Here is a 21,488-nt window from a genome sequence, read left to right as displayed (position 1 = left end):
CATTGCTGCCAGTGGTACAAAACAGACCTGAGCTATTAATTCAACACAAATGGGAGAAATGAGTAAACACAAAGTTTACTGGTGTAAGGAAACTACAGGCCTGAGTGGATATTCTGGGTTGGTTGTATTTCAACTTCCTTGCTTTGCTTTGATCATCTGAAATTACTACTGTTTTCAGCTGGAATGCAGAAAAAACTAAACCTACACAATGAATTATTTATTCAGATTTTAAAGGGACAGTTACAAACTCTTTTCCTCTGCGACTTGTTTTTAGTTAGTCTTTGCTATACACATATTAATTACATAATAAAAATAATGTAATAATTATATTTCCCTGTAAATATGTTGCAAATAAGCCAAACTCAATGTGCTATTTGGTAGGAACTCTTTTGGGTTTCAATCCTAAGCGTATCTTAGGATTTAGTATGTCCCATAGGAATGTACCTGAAGCAGCTCTTGGTTAGGGAAGAGGGGCTGACTGCATAGTTTTTTTGCAGTCCCTTCTATACTTCTGGTTTTCTTTAGTTCTTTAAGATTTTGATCCACACTTGGACGAATGTCTGCACAAAAAATCTCAAAATCAGTATACTCAAGCAGGTGTTGGCTACAGCACTGTCTCAGTGCTGGTACAGAAACAGATTACCTTTACTCCTTTCTTTTCCAGCCTCACATCATGCAGCCCATACTGTGCCTAGACCAGGAACATCATTACTCTTTAAATACAGGGAGTAATTTATTAAACATGTGTTGCTACCAGATAGCAACCAGCCCTAAGGTGTCCCTAAATTTTGAAAGTCCCTAAGTTTTCGAAAAGCTAAAAAATTTATTGAGAAAAAAGAAAGGGAAGAATGACACAGTCGTGCTGAAGCTCTGATAAATGGTAAAAGAAAGTAAAACTATAGTTGGAAATCAATGGCATACTTTACATCGATAAGGCTATGTCCACGGTTAATCCTTTATAGGATCAGGACCAGGGTTTGCAAAGACATGTGAAGGCAGAAAATGAGAGGGGGAGAGAAAGAGTCACAGTACTCCAGAAAAGACCAAAACAGCCAGGGGTTGGGGGCATCTTGCAAATTCATAGCAATTAGAACTAAATACTGCTAGGGTCATTAATGAAACTGTTCCTGCAAAGCACTGATGAAACAGGGAGGATAGTAATGCAGGTTTAGAGCGGGGTGAGAAAGTTGAGTGTCTGCAATGACCCTTTCCCTCCCACAGCCCATGTCCTGCTTCCTTTCACTCCTCCCATCCCACCAGAGGCTGCTGCCTGCAGCTGCAGGACCCGTTTGCCAGAGAATGTAAGCATCCTTGCAGGGTTTCACCTGGGGGACTGAAGTCAGGGGAGGTAGAAAAGGAGGAATCTGTAGATTCTTCTCTTGAGATCTCCAAATTATTTTTTTAATTGTAATAGAAATATAGTCTTAAATGCTACCCATGCTCTATCTTGCTTTTAGCTTTCCTGATCCTTTGACCCAGTGCCTTTTGATGTAGTCTGCCACAAGTCTGGAGAGAAGACCAAGGCTTGCGTGCAGAAGTGAGTGTCTTGGTCCTGGGGCTCAAAGCAACATTACTGGCCAAGTGAATGTTTAGTGGCTTTCCCATTTGAATGAGTCCTCCCAGTGTCTATGTCAGAGGGTGGAGAGGATGTTTTTGATACATGTAAACATCATGCAGTTGCTGATGGAGTTAATGTAAACTCTATAGGATGTGTTATCAGTTGTCCCTTTGTTTAGTCTGGGAAGCAGAAAAATGGGAAGAACAAAGAGTCCCCAAATACCCAAAAAGTTGCTCTAAAAAACCAGCAATGGACTGTTCTCCCTCTATTTCTCTTGCTAAGGAGCAAATGGGCAAGGTTAAGGATTTAAAATGAGACATTAGGAAAAACTTTCTAACTCAATAAATAACTTAAACACTGGAAGGGATGGCCTACAGGGGAGGTGCTGCAGCACCGTACTGTGTTTTAAGAACAGATTTCTAAAGGTCTTTTAGGGATGGTGTAAAGTTGGGTGCTCTTCTTCAGAGCAGGAGATGAATGTACTGAACTACCTCTTGTAATCCTGTTCAACTATATTTTCCTGTGGTATTGTGATTACTTCAACAAAGTGATATTTTAATACAAATAAAGTAAGGAAGCTGCAGGACCTTTTGCAGCAGTCCACCTCTATGCAATTCTGTGTCTGGTTTTAAGGGTTATTTCAGTCATGGTAGTTCAAAGTCCTAATTCTTGCCAGATTCATAAAATTATTCACACCTGTTTTGCCATTTAGGAAGTTCAGCTTTTATTTCCACTTTTCTGGAAGCTATGCTTGATGTTCCATTTCTCTGAACTGACTCTGCTAAACCACTAAGTGATTTAAAGCTGAATTTTATCCTGAAATGAACAGTCATTTTAATTATTGTTTCCCTCCCTACACAACAAATAGCTGTATATCACACAGGTTATCTTTGCCTGTGATTGCTTTTTATTAATTTTATTAATGAGATTCTTGCTTTGAAATACAAAGTGCCCATTACTATTTTAGGTTCTGTTACTTGAGCCACCACTTTTAACTGGCTACGGTTTAAAAATACTCTGAAATTCTATCTACGTCATCAACCTTTAATCAACCCTCTCCCAAAACTTCTTTCTTCTTTTCTTCACGGGTGCATTTGTAGCACTACTTGCTACTAGAACTTAATTATTAATTGAAAAAAAAAGGCATCTCCCTCTTCTTGCTAGCTGCCTGTGTGATCATATGATAACTGATTGCCAGTTTATTTTCTCATGGGATTGAATTATTTCTTGGAAGGACTGTTTGAGAGCCTCGTAGTGCTTGTCTGTGTTGTAGATCTCACTCCTCTGCCACATTCCTTGGCTTTTAAGTTATTTTTTTTACCTAGTATGCTTCAAAGAACAAGTATGCTTTCAGAAAGCTTATTACTAACTTTATCTTGAGACATGGCTGTCTTTGTTTTCATTATTCAGTGTTGTTTGGGGTTTTTTTGATTATTTAAGAGGCCTGTCAGAGTGAACTAAAAATAATGCAAGTCTGGTAGTGTAGATGTTTAAATGCAGCACCTAACAAAGAGCCTTGAATGAGTCTTACCTAGGTAAGATCAAAAAGTCAATTTGAGAAGGTGAAAGAGTACTTGTCTGGGGACAGAGACTGTAAAAATATGGACAGAATAGTCTGGAGACAGTGAAATCAACAGGAGTACCAATTAATCTTTAAGTATCAGCCTTGCAAAATACTCAATAGGATTTGGTTATGTTACTTGCCAGCACCAAACAAATAAAAATTGAAAGGCATCACATCTGTTTGTACCTTCATGTTAATTATTTGATTCAGTGCCATGTCTGAAAAAAATTAAAGTAAAAAAATCTCTGTCAAAATTAGTAGGCTTAAAAACAGAGCCATAATGGAGGAGTGAACTCATACTGGAAGATATAGCACAGAGAACTTAGATGTATTCTCTTCCTCTTTCTTTGTTGCAGCAGGAGAAAACGGTACTGTGAATCTTTCCGTGTTATCGATGTAAATGATGCTTCATAGATAAGGTGAATGCCTTGCCTTGCTGACAGGGAACATATAGACTCGAGCCCAGGACTTTCACCTGATCTTGCACAGATGGACTCGAGTTCCCTTGCAGCAGCTTATTGTCTTGATGATCATCTTTGCCAGTTTAATGGTCCACCCACGCATTACCAGGCTTCAGGCTGCAGCCAAGCAAACAAGTTACAAACAGTACCTTTTTTGCTGGGGAGTCTGTCAAGTGTGCCAGCAGGTAATACTTAAAAATACCTTTGTAGTTTGAAAACACAAATCCCACTTTGTAGCATATCTCAATCACTTAAAATCCTTCACCTTAATTATGATCATGGTCAGGGGCTTTTTTTCCGAAAGCTTTGTAAACTGGAGTTACTGAGTCTTGGGCAGGTTCAGAGGCATGCCCAGCAGGTCTCTGGTGGGACTTCCTTTTGGCATGGAGCTGGGCTTGGCGAGCCAGGTAACACAAAGCTTGTTTGTCTAAAACAAGCATTTTAATACGTTTTAGTCGCATTCAAGTAACTTGGCATTCAACTTAAAGCTATCTTGCATACCATGGGGCTTTACAGTGCCAACAAGTAGACTCAAGGTCTGACACATCTGCATCTACGCTATTAGTCTCAATTATTTGTTTCAAAAGCTGTGCAACCTTCTAATCTGCCAGATGCCAAACTCCATACAAAAATCTGGAAGAATCAGAGTTGATGGGAAAGTAAGGATTTAACACCTCCCAAACTGATTTGACTGGTTTTAGTTCTCAGTGTGAGTTGTTTTGTTGGTGTTGATGTGCCTTTATCAATATGTAAGGATACCGGTGTGGAAAGAGAAGCTTAGTGGCAGACACAGACCCAGTCTCCACTCAGGTGGGGGACAGGAACAGCCACACACAGCAAATGAGGAGTGTGTGAGGGGCCAGAGGAATGGGGATTAGTAAGAGGGAAAGGAGGTGTCAGCTAATGGTGTAATGGTGTCCCTGATACATCTCTGTCTGAGTGCTGAGACCATGGGAACTGGTTTAGATGTGCTGGCTTAGATTGCAGTTTGGTAAACACAAAGCTCCAATTCTGTTTAATCTAAGGCTGTGCTGCTGCTGAAAGGTGTTGCCTGCTCTCCTCTCTGATCCCGAAGTCTCCAGAGGTTTGCTCTGGCAGCAAGTGGCTGATGTGACTCATTTCCCCTCTTGGGGCCACTGCTGTGGCATAGGCGACAGAAGGAACGCCGGACTAAGGGTGTGCAGGAAAGGCAAGTCTGCTTTTATGGGCAGCTGCAAAGCTTTAGGAAGCGGTACCTTAAACCCAGCATCCTGTCAGTGACAGTGACCAGCCCTAGATAAACTAAGGGAAGACATGAGAAACTCTGAAGCAGGTAATTACGGAGCAACTTGGCCTTCACGCATTGTCTGTCATTTCCCCCATTGGTGATGAGTCTGATGTTTGGCCTGTGTCTTATCAGGACTTTTGTGCTTTTAAATATGTTTTCTAGTTGCAGCTCTGGATAGTCTTGCTATCTGTACACACATCTAATCTCTGCTGAGTCTTCACAAGCCTCGCTCCTCGCTACATCCCGGGGCGATGAATTCCATCGATTTAACAGTCCATGGGCTGCTGATGGTGCCGGAGCGGCCGGGGCCAGGCACCGCCGCGGCTGCGAAACTCGGGGCTGTGACTGCTCAGCGCGGTGGGGCTGCCGCCGGTCGCGAAGCCTGAATTCACGGATTGCTGGGGTGGGGGAAAAGGCTTTCGCCATTGTTTTGCCGTCGGTTATTTTTTAATAACTTTGTTCTTACAGTGCATAGAAGGTGAAAGCGGGTAATTGGGGAAAAGTTTGGGAACTTATTTCTTCAGCACGGCCTCCCCCTCAGCTGCCTCGTTCCTGGTAACTAACGTGGGGACACGACATCGGGAAAGGGGGTCAGGGACTCGGCCGCCCCCCTGCCCGGGCCTGGCGGGTGTTTGGAGCGCGGGGGCGGGAAGGGGCCGCCCCTGCCCCTCACCTGCTGCCCGGGCGGGCGAAGGCGGCGCTGCCCGCGGGAACTCGCGCGGCAGGAAGGGAGCGGAGCGAGGGCGGGAGCGCGGCAGCCACCGCCCGGCTCCTCCTCCTCCGTCTCTTGCGCCCCGGACCCGCCGGGCTGGGCGAGGAGCGGCAGCGGTGGGGCCCCATGCGGCGGCCGGGACGGCGCTCTCCGCCGCCCGGCCCCACCAGCACTAGCAGCCGCTGCCGCCGCCGATGACCTGGACCAGCAGTATGAGCAGCGGGTACAGCAGCCTGGAGGAGGAGGAGTCCGAAGAGTTCTTTTTCACCGCCCGCACCTCCTTCTTCAGGAGGCCGCCGGGCAAGTCCCGCGCCGCCCCGCAAGTAAGTGCCGCGCTCGGGGCTGAGCGGCGGCTGCGCCCGCGAGGCAGCTCCGCCGGGCCGGGCCGGCTCCCTCCGGCTTGGCCTCCACGTGTCCGCTGCCCCCTCCCCCACGGGGAAGGACCCGCGGAGCCGCCCGCACCCGGGACGGAGCGGGGAGCAGGCGGCCGGGCAGGGCTTCTCCCCTCGCCGGGCTTCGAGCAGGGCTCCCGCGCGGGCGGGGGTCTCCGGAGGGGTCTCTGGAGGGGCCCTCGCCGGCGTGGCCCGCTCGGCGGCCGGGCTGAGGGACCCCCAGCGCCCGGCGAGCAGGGGATGTGAGGAGGGATCACATGTCTGTGGTAACCGCGCTGTCGGCCCCGCTGCCGGCTCGGCGGGCAGCGCTCCGCCGGGGCACGGCAGGGTCTGCCCCTCGCTCCTCTCGGAGCTCGTTCCGCGATGAATGACAGCCTCTTCAGCTGGTTTGTTGGCAGAAAAAGGCCCTCAGAAGTGTTTAAGTGTCTTGGTTTAAGCATTCGGGCTCAGGCAATGAGCTGCAAGTGGGCTTTGAAGTAAAGAACTGATTAAAAACAAACCAAAACCCCCGAACCAACCCCTGTTGTGGTCAGCGTTGAAATTTCAGTACAGGACCTGTCCGATCCAGAGCAGTCATTAAACCATATAGGGTAAACGTCACATTTCTTTAGCTGAGCAGTCCATCCCCTCTCATTTTTCTCATCCTAAAGCGCAGGACGTCTTCATAGAGGTGTTTTGTGGCTTTGGAAACTGGAAGCTAGCGACCTGTTTTGTTTATACTATTTCTTCACCTGCTCCTACCGGCATCTGTAGCTTCTTTCTGTTCAGCGTCTGTTTCTTTCTACCAACTCTTGGAGTTTTTCCCCACCGAATTTCGGTTCCAGTATTACTGCTGCTGTGGGGACCTGGTTATAAATTTGCTTGTCAAGCCTGGGTACCACAGCTGCCCTCTGGTCCACCCGTGCCTATGTCAAAAACCATCGTTCATTGCCCACAGCCATTTCTGTAGGCTATGTTCTGCTGCAGAAAGCAAATCTTGGCTTATGTTTCTCCGAGGTTGTCCATCTGTTATGCTCCATTTCTGATTTGCTTAAAACTGAAAGCCTCTAGCTGCCCCTCGGGAAACTCTTGCTCCTGTTTGAGGAAGTGCACAGAGCTCTCTTGAGCTTTTGCTTCCTTTGCAAAGTTTGGCAAGGAGCCTGGGCACACCCTCTCCCTACACCTGAGCTTGGGCACCTTGTGCAAATAGGCTGGGACCAGCTGCTTATCAGGTCGTGGCTGCTTGTGCAGTGTGCTCCTCTTAACACTTCTCTTCAGGGGTTGTCTTTTTCTCATCCATTTTGAGTTTCAGCCTCCCAGTAACCTCAGGTATTCTCTGGAAACTGGCGAGTCCTGCAGAGTGTCCTTGAACTTCATCTGCTAACATATTTAGCCAGTGCTGGCTGCCACCTGGCCCTTGCAGAGGAGAATCGTGTTGTGACAGTACAATGTGAATAGATACCTAACTGCTGTCAGGCTCGGTGTAGCTACTATATTGTGACATGTGAGAAGGCCCAGGTCTTGATTCAGATCTAAAAACGTACATGTGTCTTTATAATGCTATTGTATGAGTTGTTTTACAAAATACTAGCTGTATAAGTAGTAAATTGTGCAGATGTGTAAATTGCAGTGTGTGATGATGTTTCCAAGCAAGAGGGACTGGAAAAAAACCCCAAACCGCAACTAAAATTTGCTATTCTGTTCTAGTAATGTTTCCCAAGAGAATACTGCAGTGAGGTGTTGCAGGGTACATGTTTAAGTATGTAGTAGGCTGGAATAAATTAATCCCTATTGCTGACTCTGCAGCATCAGAAATACTCAGCTAATGTTTCTAGTCATAAAGTTATTACCAGTTGCTCTGAGCTGCTGATTTATAGAGGAAAGAAAAAAAATCCCCAAACAATGCTGAATGTAGATTTCAACAGTCATGTGGCCAGTAAGAGTGAGTTTCCCCTTCCAGCAATAACAGTCATAATAAGCCTCTTTGTAGGGAAGAGGATGTTACTTTTGGTTTGTATTTGAGGTTTAGTCAAAAAATGCATACTATGTCCCCTTGAGCAAACAGAAAAGAGGGGAGCTATTAGTTATTGTTTCTGTGTGTTTCTCAACTATACAGATATTAAGTTTTGCAGTGTGGGTTTCTTTTTTTGTAGAAGATTTAAATGCTGGCCGTTACTTTTATCCCTCTATCTTAACTCCCTCTGCCCCCTTTCTTGGGAAGAAATGGGTTAGAGCATTTGGCTTGCAGCTGTGCCTGCAGAAAAACTCAGTACTGGTGTTTAGCCTTGTTTTGTATGGATTTCCAAAGAAAAGGAAGAAAGAAAAAAGGAAATTCATGGGTTTAAGTAGTGAAGTTTTGTCTTCCATTTAATAGGTCAAGGATGGGCTTACATACCTCAGATCTGCAGCTGAGACAGGATTAATGAATTGATAGCAATTATGATGTAACAATCTTGTGATAATACCTTTGGTCTTTGCCTATGATACCTAATCTCTAGAGTTGTTAAAGATTTGTCTCTTCATCTCTCTGTACCACTTCTAAAATACTTGCAGCATAAAACCATTGCAGCATGTGATAGGCAGCATGATGTTTGGGGTTGACCTGTGGCCCCAAAGTTATTTCTTAGGCAAGAAATACTTCAGTCTGAGGGCAGATAAAATGCAGGTTGCTTTATGCAGTGTTGCTGCTCATGAAATTTTAGCTTTATTTAAGGTTTCTTATCTTCTGTGGCTCTTGTAAAATTTAAATATAGATTAAGCTCAGTGTGGCCCTGTTTTATGTTTGCAGTGACTCATTTCATAAATGAAAAAGGAGGAACTGTAAATATATTTGTCCTGCCAGTATGACTACTCATGTGAGGTAAAGTTATCCATGTACATAGGCTTTTGTAAGATCAGACCTGTGCTTCTGTATGATCAAGCCTTTGGAAATTGTTCATTCCCTGTAGAGAAAATACCAAAATAAAATGTTTGGTAAACTTCTGAAAGCTGACCCCTTTCTCTCCCTCTTTTCTCCAGCCCACCCCCATCCTTTCAGGAAAATTGAAAACAGTCATGCCTGCTGCTGCAAGCCCCACCATATGTTGGAAGGATGCACATCTTCCCGTGCACGTTTCCTGCGCTTTCCTTCGACACCCAGTTCCCTGAATTCTCCTACTTTGAACCACTTTGGGTTAATGTAAATCCTTCCAATACTTTTCTTTCTCCTTTTTCAAGCATTTTAGTTGGTGTCTGAGTTAGTTCCCAGCCTTGCTGAGCTCATATCTTCCATGAGGATCCCTGTAAACGCTTGAGGACATCCGTGTACTTGGTTCTGCCTGCTCTACATTTGTCATCCCCTCCCAGTGTAACTGTAAGGGTTAGAAACATGAGAAGAGGCTGTGGTCAAGATCTCTCTCTGCCCTTTCATATGAGGGATCTGTGACAGAGGACACCACTGTGCCTTGGGAAACCTTGCTTCAGAAGCTGGCAAGTGCTATGAAGGTCATGTATCCTAGCTGTTAGAAGAGGGCCAATCCTGCAGCTTGTGTTCACCATCTGAATTGTGAATAGTTTGCACACAAAATGTGAAAGAGTTCTGCTTGATGTCTAATGCAAAATAGCTTGGATATAGGAAGTTTGTTGCTTGGATGCTGCTCTGCTCTTTGAACATACAGTAGCATTTTTTTTTTTCATGCTCTGTTCTACCATTTCACAGGGGGCTCCATAAAAGTATTTGCAAGAAAAATGCACATTGCTTCTGTTGGCAGTTTCCAGAAATGCATGTGTTCCTCCTGCACTCAAGAAGGTGCTCGATGCCTTGCTGTCAACACTGGTCCTTCTCTGTCTGAGGTCTGATTTCTCCCTCTCTCTTCCCCTTACTGGTCTCAGTCTTCACGGCTTCCAGACCCGCTGTCTAAGTTCCTTCCCCTGCACCCTGACCCAGTGCCCCCTGCCATAACATTGGCTTTCTGGCTGTTTTTTCTACCCATCAGTTGAATTTGCAGGTGTGGTATTTGCAGCCCTAACTAGTCCTGGCAAGGTAACCAGCCATCTCTCATTTCACTCTTGGAAGAGGAAGTTTACAGGGAAAGGTGTAGCAAATTTTTTTTAATGGGTGAGCTCGTGCAAGTGTGAAAAAGTAGGACAAACTTCTGGGTTCAGAAGCCTTTCTTTAGGTCTCATCCACATGAACGTGCACAGTAGGTTGAGGCATTTCCTTGAGAGGAAGAGAGATTAAAAAAGGGCATTTTATTTGGGAAGAAAACAATTTCTAGTAATAAAATGCAGTTTGTAAATGCTGAAGTCTAGTTAAGATGGCTTTGTGTTACCAGTGGCTGTTATTAATGTTTCACGTTTCTTGACCATTACGACTCTTCCTGGGTTTCCTTTCAGCAACATTCCCTAGGGAAAATGGCTCTCCTGACTACCAGAAAAAATGAGTTTCTAATTATAGGCTTGCTTAGGAGCCAAAAAGTTTAGGTTTTTGTTTGATGGGTAGTTGTAAAACTTATTTAAAAAATAAATAAAAAACCCCCCCTAAAAATATACAGTAATGTTTCTTTTTTTTTTTCTCTTTTTTAAGTCCATTTGGCAGTCTGTGAGTACTATGGTATAAACATTGTCGTAACTAAAATACTTGAAAGTTAAGAATTGAAGGAATGAGCGGAGTAGAGATTGTGTCTATTTTAAGCTCACATTACTGTGAGAGTAAAATAGTGGTCCTTATTTTGTGTTTCTGCCTCACTCTTGGAGCAGTTGATGTGGCGTGTGTGTGTCAGTAGCTTGGAGTGGCTTGATGGCCATTTTGGGGTGAACTCTTGAGTCCCCTTGTGGTGTCTGACAGGCTCTGGAGGCGAGATGAAATTTGTGCTCTGTGCAGAGGATGCTAGTTGCTGTATGCTGCTTTATCATCGCAGTTGGTTCTTGGAATCATCAGTTTAAATTTTGGGGACCTAACTATATGAAATGGTAACTACCAGCACACAAAAATTTGAGAAAAAATTTAGATGAGCTGGATTAACATACTGTCCCAAGTAGAGTTCAAGTCACTGAGTGCTGTTGCATTCAGCAGTTTAAGTGTTATGAGTGCAGCACCAGCGGCAGGCAATATTCAGACTAGATGACAAACTCTTACATTTCTACTTTTTTCTTTAGTCTGTTGTATTAATACTGTATTAGATGCATCTCAGGCAGTTACTTCTCTGTTAGCATAAGCTTTGGAAGCACAGACAATGTGTTACTATCTTTGTTATTGATACTTATTTGAATATCACCAGATAAACACGGTGTTTTTTTTTTTTTCCTTCTGTTTGGAGAAAATAAGGCTTTGATTCTTCTGTCTGAGTCTTGGAGTACAGTAGCCAGGCTTCACGTTGGTAAGATCAGGAGTACTTAGTAAGTACGAGTGTTTTGTGATTTAAGTGATGTAATTGAGTTGGGATAATCCTGCATCTTTAAGTGCAAAGCAGAAGGACAGAGCTGCTGGACTTTCACTGAAGTCAGAAGGTATTGGGCACCTAAGTCCAAAATGTTTAGACTTAGACTTCTTTAGACACATGTGAGTAGACTTGCTGACACAAGGAGTTTTGTTTTAACTGAAGAATCTGGTGAATCCAGGAAAGTACTCTGTAGACCAGCAGAGCTCATCTGAATACACTAAAGAGATTTTAAAAAATGCATAAACAGTTACTTAAGGAAGTAGAGAATTTGGAACCCCATTTTCATGATCTATTATTTCAACTGTAGACTAGGGTGTAAGAATAATATCAGAATGACCATTTTGGAGGAGTTTCTTGCTGGTTAACATTTAGCCACTGCAAGAGCAAAATTATGAAGAAAAACTGAAGTAGAAACTGATACTGCAGTTTATCCCTTGTGTAAAAAAGCCGGTGCATCACTACTGGATTAATACATGCAAACAGTACTGACTCATGGGTCAGGCACAAAGGATTATAGTGGATGGGGTAACATCAGACTGGCAACCTGTCACTAGTGGGGTCCTGCAGGGCTCCATCTTAGGTCCAGTTCTCTTCAACATTTTCATTAATGACTTGGACACAGCACTCAAAGGAGGAGCTGTTGACTCCTTCAAAGGCAGGGAGGCCCTGCAGAGAGACCTCAACAAATCAGAGGACTGGGCAATCACCAACCACAGGACGTTCAACAAGGGAAAGTGCCGGATTCTCCACCTGGGATGGGGCAACCCTGGATGTTTGTACAGGCTGGGGAATGAGATGCTGGAAAGCAGTGCCATGGAAAGGGACCTGGGGGTTCTGGTCAATGGCAAGTTGAACATGAGTCAGCAGTGCCCTGGCAGCCAGGAGGGCCAACCGTGTCCTCCGGGGCATCAGGCAAAGCATCGCCAGCCGGTTGAAGGAGGGGATTGTCCTGCTCTGATCTGCACTGGTGCAGCTTCACCTCAAGTGCTGTGTGCAGTTTTGGGAGCCACAATATAAGAAGGCTATAAAGTTATTAGCATCCAAAGGAGGGCAAAGAAGATGGTGAAGGATCTGGAGGGGAAGACTTATGAGAAGCAGCTGAGGTCACTTGGTCTGTTCAGGGTGGAGGAGACTGAGGGGAGGCCTCATGAAAGTCTACAACTTCCTTGTGAGGGGAAGAGGAGAGGCAGACACTGATCTGTTCTTTCTGGTGCCCAATGACAGGACCCAAAAGAATGGCCTGAAGTCATGTCAGAGGAGGTTTTGGTTAGACATTAGAAAGAGGTTTTTCATCCAGAGGGTGGTTGGGCACTGGAATGGGCTCCCCAGTGCAGTAGTCACAGTACCAAGCCTGACAGAGTTCAAGAAGCATTTGGACAATATTCTCAGGCACTTGGTGTGATTATTGTGCAGGGCCAGGATTTGGACTTCAGTGATCCCTATGGGTCCCTTCCAACTCAGAATATTCTATGATTTTAAATAAACTGATTAGCAGAGAATTTTAGATGAAGTTGTAGATGTGTAGTGCAGCATTTGCCTGTGACACTATACAAGTGAGCCAAGCAGCATAAGTTTCAGGAAGATAGACATGAGAGTGACAGGTCTCTGTTCACCTCTTCTCATGGACAGACAGAGAAGGTCCTGGGGACTTCTGCACGCAGCATGTCGGGCTAGGCTCTTCAATATGTCCTGCATTTCACTCTTGGGTAGAAATAGTAGGGGTGTTATGTATGCATGCACTCACACTTTAAAAAAGTAAACATATACAAACACTTAAAACCCCCAAACATATACATTATATATTTTATATAAAAATATTTAAAAATACATATAAATGTAACACGCATATGCATACACACACGAATTTGTACCTTTTGATACCAACATTCAGGAAAAGTCTTAAAACCAGCAGTCCCACAGGTGTTCTGGGCATGCCCTGGTGGGATTGAAGCTACCCCAGCATGCTGTCATCCCTTAGTTTCAGTGCAACACTTACCTGACTGCAGTGTTGTTAAGCTTTTGTATGGGTTCAGGTGCCTGTAACAAAGCCTGTACGTCTCTATAGACAGGTGCGAATTGACTTGGGGTGAGTAATTGCTGCCTGCCTTCTGATTTTGGCACACTTGTGATGTTGATGAAATACTGCAGACAGTTCTGAGGAGACTGCTTCCTATGCAGACGTGTATTTGGCTATGCTAAGTAGCCACATGTGATTTATGTAGCAATTAAGATTGCTTTCTAGTTGCTCATCTGTGTGTGTGCTGGAGAGGAATTTGTAGTAGTGTATGCAGAGGAACCTATGCTGTTCTGAAAATACTAGTAAAAGCAGCACTGGCTCATCTGCCTCAGAGGATGCATCAAGTGTTAATGTGGGGTATGTAGGAGTACTTGGCATGCTGATTGTCAGCTTCTCTGTCTTGTTCTTTACCCACTAAATAATTGTGGAAAATGCTGTTTGCAAGTGTGTTTCTTTTAGAAATTATATAAAATAATATATTGGGGCAAATTACAAAGGCATTTGTCTCTAAGCTTTTACAGGTATCCCTGTTGTCCATAATTAGGACTGCTTGTCTTGTTTTTTGTCTCCTCATTGATCAGAGGTGTGGTTGAGTGCATGGATACACAGTCTAACCATGCTGAATTCTTCCTGGTAGTGCACAGCCCTTGTATCTTGTGTTTGCAGTACACAATCAGTATGGTCTCTCTAAAGCCTGAATAGTTGTAATAAAAACAATATCAAGTTCTGCTCTGATTGAAGATGATAGTTTGCCAAATAATTAAGTACTTAATTTTATTTCTGCTGAAGCAGGAATCCCATGATTTGTCTTGTCCCCCTTGAAGTTTGTAATAGAACAAATTTCTTAATACTTCACAAGTAGCTTAACAGTTTTATTGATGGTTAATAACCTGTTATAGAGGTTATTAGTAAGTTTTTATAGTCAGTTGTGCCTAAATCACACTAGCCTGTAAACTTGAAAGAGTTTAATTCAGATGTTTCATTTAGAGCATTACTTTTCTTTTAGCGGGTTCTTCTCTTCTGAAGAATTATGCTCCTCAAAACCAAAACCTGCTTGTCTTGCTGTTCAGTTCACCAGTAGCTTGATTTAGTGTGTTCACTTAGATACATAAGCTGAGATATGAAAATCTTCTTGTACAGAGTTACTCATCTCATTGCAAAGTATTTTCATGGTTCATCTGAGAAGGATCTGGTAAAGCCATATAAACTCCAGCATCTGCACTAGGGATTTTGACATGAGCCATTGTGATTTTGTGTACAGAAACCAGCATATTCTTTGGCACTGCTTAAAAGATTAAGAATATGGTGGTTGCGTGTTGCATAATGGGAGAATTGACTTGCATTGTTTGTCCTAATGTCTGAAATGACTAAGTTCAAGGTTCAGTGTTATTGTGAGATCAGCATAAGAGTCAGTGCAGTTTTTTCACAGTAGATGTAATTTGAACTACTATATTACAATTTTTTTATTACGTTGTTATTGATGTGTGCAAAGGTTATACAGTGTAGGCATAGACGGGTATCTTGTATTACCGTTTATGATGTAAAGAGTAAAAAATAAACTTCTGGTTTTTTGCATTTCTGGTTAGTTTGTTAGTTGTAGAGAAGTTTTCATGTGGTAAGTGACCTAGGCTGTGCCTAAAGTGTACAGCAGGTACATGCTGTAGCCAGCTGCAGGCACTGATCCCCCAGCTGTCCAGACTAATGCCTTAAAGACTGATCTGTCTCTATTTTGTTACCATATGCTTTAAAAAGCAGTGGAGAGAGAGGGTTTCTGCAGAAGCATTTCTGGATCCATCAGGCTAGGCTGTTGAACCTAAGTGTTGAAGACTAAGGAACAGAAATATGAGCAAGAGTGTAGTTCTTTTTAATCCTGTCAAACATGCAGGCTCCCCATTTCCAGCAGCAGGAGTAGCTGTGATCCAAAAATTAGAGCCACGTGATGGCTGTGGTATAGTATAGGGGTAAATGCTGCAATAGGGAGTGCTCCTGAAAACTGCTGAAATCTCTTACCCTCCATGTGGCATTGACCTGGCATCTGAAAGTTTGAAGTAGGTGTAGCTTTTATATTTGATAGTTGAGGAATGAAAGAGGAGGAGAAGGAAGGAATCTTTGTGTAGAAGACTTGTTCCATCTGTTGCAGGATGATAAATATGAGCACTTAACAAACTGCTGAGAGCAAATTGGAGTAAATGATCCTGGTTGCTATATGAGGCATGGTAAAAGTCTCATTTGAGGTGGGGAGTTGGTTTGTGACTCGCTTGTCTTTCAGGAGTTCTGAATGAAAAAGGAAGGAAAAGTATTATATCTGTCCTGCTGTAAGTGTGGGCTGAAGAATGGCCTGTTCATATTCCTGCACCAGGGAACTACATCTCGTGTCCTGTGGAAAAATGTCCAGTTCAGTCACAAGTTCATACGTGACACAGCTGCTGCATTAGGTGCCCACGTACAAGTGCTGGCAGTGTAAGAACACCAGATGCAGAGTCAGGGGAACATCACTTGTGCAGGCAACCTGATGCAAGCAGTAACCAGACTCCCATGCAATCTGCACAAGAGAAATCTACTGTATTAAGGAGAACTTGATCTTTCATTAAAGAAATCTTTCTCTGGTCATGATACTCATAGCTTTCATGAAGCCTAACAGCACAGTGTTACTTTTCTTATGCAGTGTCTGCACAAACTTGTAACTCTGAAATCTTCTTTTTTGTATTTAGAAGAGTATCCACATCTTTGAGCTAATTTTGTTGTAAAATCTAATATTAAGGAGAGCTTGTCTTTTTTGCATGAGTTAGCAGGTCAGTTTAAGATGAATTGGGAATATTTAACTTGATATTCAGGGGTCCTTTAGTTGTTGAATTGAGGGAACAAAGAATATGCAATATGGGGTGATGACTAATGATAGGAGTCTTAATCAGCTCTTTCTGTAATGAAAATAATTCAGCTGCTTTTAGAGAGCCCAGTGAGTGGACCTCAGGGTCTTTTTTGTATTTGCTAATATCTTTTTTGTATTTGCTAATATAATTTAGTTATTTTCCTGGGAAAGTGACTCTTAAAATATTGAATTGCTTTAGTTACCTTTTAATTCATTGTAGTGATAAGAGACTGCTGCATGTGCATATGGCTGTCTGAGGAGACAATAAGTACTTCTGGACATCAGTTAGATAAACCTCTGAATCAAATCATCACATTATTTTAAACTTTGTTTTCCTACTCTCAATGAATATAAAATTGAATTAATTTACCTAGAGAGTTGCCTTTCTTAAGTTTTTTTTTTTTCCTTTGGGCTCTGTGACTATGTAAAGAATTATTCCTGAATAATTTTTTTTCCCCTCCTTATTTTTCCTTCAAAGTTCTAGCCAAGCGAGAACTTGTTTTATTCTTTGGGTACCAATTAATTTCCCATCTCCTTTTAGTCTGAGACTGATTTGCACTGCTGTGGTTTATAACAGAATTGCTGACAAATCTAAATACCTTCTCTCAACATTCTCTGCCAAATATTGCTTTGGGGTCTGATTTGGACTTCCTGGGAACAAGTTTGTTTTCACAGAAATTGAAAAATGGTATTAGTGTTCAGTTGACCATGTGATCCACTACTCTGAACTTTTGTTGGTCCCTTGCTATTTTTGCTGCTTTTAAAAAAGTATAATGTTGGCAAAATAAAATTTAACTTATATAAACCCACCACATTTTCATTAAAGTATGCTAAAGAAAATATCTTCTATAAGACTTCTAATTCCATGCTGTAAATTGCAACCTTTTTCTTGAGAAAATATTCAGTAGACTGTGTTATTGAAGAGTATAATAATCAGAAGAATGTCCTTATTGCTTGCTCAAACCTGTGAGCAGTGTCCCCTTCATGAAGTAGATTTGGTTGTGGGATTTCTGGCTTTTTGTCACTTAGTCAGAATTTTTGATCTGTAAAATGAAGCAGACAGCTCATATGCTTAGAATGATGAGATTTTTATATTCTAGATTAGGCTGGGTGCCCATTAGCCAGCCACTGTCTACACTACAAAGTGTAGACAGTTCCTACATCTTAGACCTGATCACAGCATATGTAACTTTATCCCAAATAAATGCCAAGTATTTAGGCAAGGAGGAGAACCGCTGATGTTGTGTAAATCCTAAGAGGCTTTGTTGTCACTGGCTTGTGGCAACAAATCCATCAGGATTTCTCCTTTGGTTTGTTAAACCATAGGGCATTTGTGGTTGCCTTGATATTGTGATGGAAGATTTGTTATAAAATACAGGAGAAGTAATTCCTGATATACACCTTTCTTGAGTTCTGAATAAGAATGGAACTGTCTGTTAAACAGTAACCCTAAAGAAGTGTCCAGCTGTCAGAAAATCAAGTAAGTTGGCTTGAAACATGGCAGGTGGTGTAATGCAAACTGGTTTGACTTTTTGATCACCAAATCACAGTGAGGTTCCTGGGAGTTTAATCCTGTGTTTTGTCACCAAAAAACCCACTTTGTGCTCACCTGTGCCTGAGATGAACTTGTGAAGTGTGTTTTCAACCGGCAAAGTTATAGGAACACCCCCTTGATTTGGCTCACTCCTGGTGGGTGTCCTTGGTTCTCCAGTTGCCATTACCCTGTCCCCCAATGGCAGCAGTGGGCATGGAAGCTTTTGGAAGGAGTGTTGCACCTGCTGAGCTGAATCCTAGGAAAGAATTAATTTTCGTCCCTTAATATTCTCCCCTGGAAGGGGTCGTTCCACTTGCAAGGGCTTTAGGTACTCTTCTGGCAAACACCTTTGCTTTGATGGTCATAGCAGTTGGCATTTTGGGTATCCACAGTGTTGTTCCATTGCCTCTCCTGTGACTGAGAAGGGAGAAGATATGCCTTAATACAAATGTTGAAGGATTTAAATAAGTTACATATTATTTCAGTAAACAGAAGTTACATATTTAGAAGTATCCTTCTAAATATGTTCTGCATTTGCACATTTATGAGCAAGAGTGTTTAATAGAGTTATATCATAGGTTTTGTTTTATGGGTAGAGTTTGTGGGTTTTTCTACATGGACAGCTGCTTTTGAATCGGTTACATGTTCACATGGTAGGAAGCTTATCTCAGGATGGGGGAACATGACTGTTTATATTGTGCTAAGAGGTTGATAAGTGAAGTGAAACATCAAAGCAGTTTCTAATGCTCTGAACTTTAAATCTCACAGTTGATTTAATTAAAAAAATAATTAAAAGGCACATCTTCCCCCACCCTGAATACAGACCCCAAATATTCTTCAAAGCATATTTGATTTTAATGATTTGGTGATTTCCTCCCTGAGGCGTTTTTTAAGTTACCGTTGGCATATAAAGATGTAGCTCTGAGTTGTGATGGTAAATAGACCATTAGTGCAGCAGGTGTTTGCATCCTGAGACAGTAAAATGACATGTTCTGTGGAAAGAGCCTGGTATTGCAAAAAATACCCCAAAAACGAAAAATAAAGAGTCACAAACCTAGTGACTTTTGCTATAACAGCCACAGTAGCCTTCTTTTTTTAGTGATTTATAGCTCAAACCAGCTCCTGAAGCAGCTTGGTGAAGCACATGGTAAGGAATGCTAACATGCCACCCTTGCTTTTTCACTTTTTTCTTCTTTCTTCTCCCCTTCTCCACCCTTGAATTTTAATGAAGGGTCTTGTTTTAAAATGAGTTTGGTTTTAAATCAGCCTTTATGGCCAATGCTGGAAAAACTGTGTATTATGTAATACAGATTTTACTGCAGTAAGTAGTTATGAAGATGTTGTGTGGAGGATTTAGGATGGGAGCTCCATGCTATTTGTCTGGACTTAACCTGTATGTTTTCATCTTCAGAGGTATATCTGTGAGATACAGGGGAGGAAAAAAAGCCTTTCAGGAGGCATTTCACATGTGGTAGCTATTGCGTCAGAAACAAAAGGCAGCAGAGAGGAGTATTTATTAAAAGGATTATAGAAACTGCATTATTAGTAGCAGCATTGCTATTTCTTTATGTTGTAGGTATGAGCATTACAGTACACTAAGTGCAATCATCAGACATGTGGTGCCATTCCCTGGATATGGGTAGTAACTGGACTTCCAGAGAGCCTTTCTCATTCTGGACACAGTCCTGAGTTATGTGCTCTAGGGGGGACCCTACTTGATGAGGGAGGTTGGACTGGATGACCTCCTCTGACCTTACCCACTGTGTGATTCTTCCCTGTTCCCTAGCTATATGCTGCCAAATGAACCTCAATACTGCCCTTCCAGAGAAATCCAAATGTTTGATCTGACTGTTCCCAACAGATAAGCAAAAAAGTTTGAAATATGGTGGGAATGCCATACTGAAACTCTGAGCTGGAATTGGATCCCTTTCTCTTCCAGATGTGTAACACCAGGGCACACTTCCCTGGGCAGCGCTCGCTCTGTTCCCTCTTTGTTGTTCTCATGGTCTCTGTGCAGTTTCAAGGCTGCATCCTCACAAAGAGGTCTTCTAACCTGCAGTAGGCATTGGATTGCTAATCCACACAGGTTATCTGTAAATAGGTAGGTATTATTTTCTTTTGGGTTCATAACTTCATCATACTTCACTTCTGGTAAAGCAGATGTATGCAAGACACTGGTGAAAACACGGTAAACTAAATGTTAAACATAAGTTGGTTCACAGGATGTAACAGGTTAAAACACAGGCCTGGTGCAACTCACAGCACTCTTTGTTTAGACATTTTGTAGGGAGTGCCAAGTACAGCCAGTTTTCCAGTCTCCTAGATTTATCCTATGAACCAGGAGGAAGTGATCACAGACAGAACACAGAGATCATCACAGAGCAGTTCATCCTATTTCTGTTGGCTGTGCCCTGTTGCATCTCAGCCACACGCCTACAAGGTGGATGTTGCAGGTTGGAGGCTGTTTCAGAGCATGGCTGTCATTGCTTGAGCAGAGGGTGTGGTTCCACTGCAGCTTCAGTTCAAACTAGTTAAGTTAGTTTTTTTTTCAGATGCCTTCCTTGAACCAGATCTGTCTGTGGTTGCAAGAGGAGCAGTTCTGGTGCTAGAGCAGATGGAGGAAGGTGCACATGGGGAAGCTGACAGGGTGGGTGGGACCTCAAGAGGCTGGGCTTAGCTTGTGGAGCCGAGCTTTAGGAGGGAAAGTCTCAGTTGATGGTACAGTGAAGATGTGCTTTAGAGTGTTCAGACAGATTTCTTAAGTGGATAGAGATGCTGCAGGTAAGCAGAAGGTAGAAAAGTCTGGGCTTTTTGGTTTTGTATGGTTTAAGTTTGGCATTTTTGGTTTTGTTTTTTTTAAATGAGTGATGCTTCTGAAAGGTAATAAACAAGGATAAAGCAGTAGAACTTGTTGAATGGAAAGAATAGTTTATGCTTTAGTATTTGAGAGAAAATAGAAGAGCATATAGGATTGCAACATAAACCTTGGATTTACTTGCAGGTTCTTGATTTTCAAAATGCATTTTACATTTGCATATTTCTAGCTCTTTGTATTTTCCGTGGCTTTAGAATCTTCCCTTAATTGTTCCCTGTAACAGGTTTAACAGGCCAGCTCATCCTTTTAGAGAATAAAGTTGAGGGCACTGCTTTAAACGTTGAAATGTATTTTAAATGTTGTGCCACACCAGAAGGTAACTGCATTGTTTTCTGTGCTTAGACCAGCTTCAGTTTCCAACCATTAGAAGATTTTTCCAATGCAAGTGTGAGCCTGTTAATGGAAATTGAGTCTCAGTCCTTCGTTTGTTGCCTTACTTGCCAGTTTTGACAGAATGTTGGAAGGGATTTATTAATCTATCTGACAAGTGTGTCATCAATATCTATTTTCATGCCACTTCATAAACAGTTTCACAGTTGCCCGTGGTAATCATTGCCATAATCAACCTTGTACAATGATTTTACTTTGTTGTTCTGGGTTTTATTGGTTATAGCATGAACAATTACTACTGTTTTTACAAATGTAAACATAGGCTGCTTTTTGGACACTGTAACTGCTCGAGAGGAAGAAATATCTTTTACTGGATGGAAGACATAGAGAAATGCAGGTGAAAAAGAGACTATAGCAAGGGAAGAGGCAGCTGCTCTTGGCAGGAGATCTTGCTCTGCTGGTGGACCACTGGAAGAAGAGAAGACTGGTCTGTGCACTCCTTCTGCCTTT

At 42.5% G+C, this 21,488-nt stretch overlaps 1 protein-coding gene across 6 annotated transcripts in view; it reads left to right on the top strand.

Annotated features, from left to right (window-relative positions):
- RASSF3 (Ras association domain family member 3) overlaps nt 1-21,488 on the top strand; it is a 107,414-nt gene that overhangs the window by 52,571 nt on the left and 33,355 nt on the right. Inside the window, exon 1 of one of the 6 annotated variants that reach the window (XM_027656012.1) lies at nt 5,690-5,885. The exons of the other annotated variants lie outside the window; for them this stretch is intronic. Coding sequence (XP_027511813.1) covers nt 5,757-5,885 — 129 coding nt within the window. The 5' untranslated portion in view covers nt 5,690-5,756. Of the gene's footprint in view, nt 1-5,689; nt 5,886-21,488 lie in introns of those variants that run through there. 6 annotated transcript variants of the gene reach the window in all.

This window comes from Corapipo altera, unplaced genomic scaffold (genome assembly GCF_003945725.1).
Source record: "Corapipo altera isolate COAL_440 unplaced genomic scaffold, ASM394572v1 1, whole genome shotgun sequence".
Taxonomy (NCBI): Eukaryota; Metazoa; Chordata; class Aves; order Passeriformes; family Pipridae; genus Corapipo; species Corapipo altera.
Note: the sequence above shows the minus strand (reverse complement) of the source record. Positions and strands in the feature narration are given on the sequence as shown.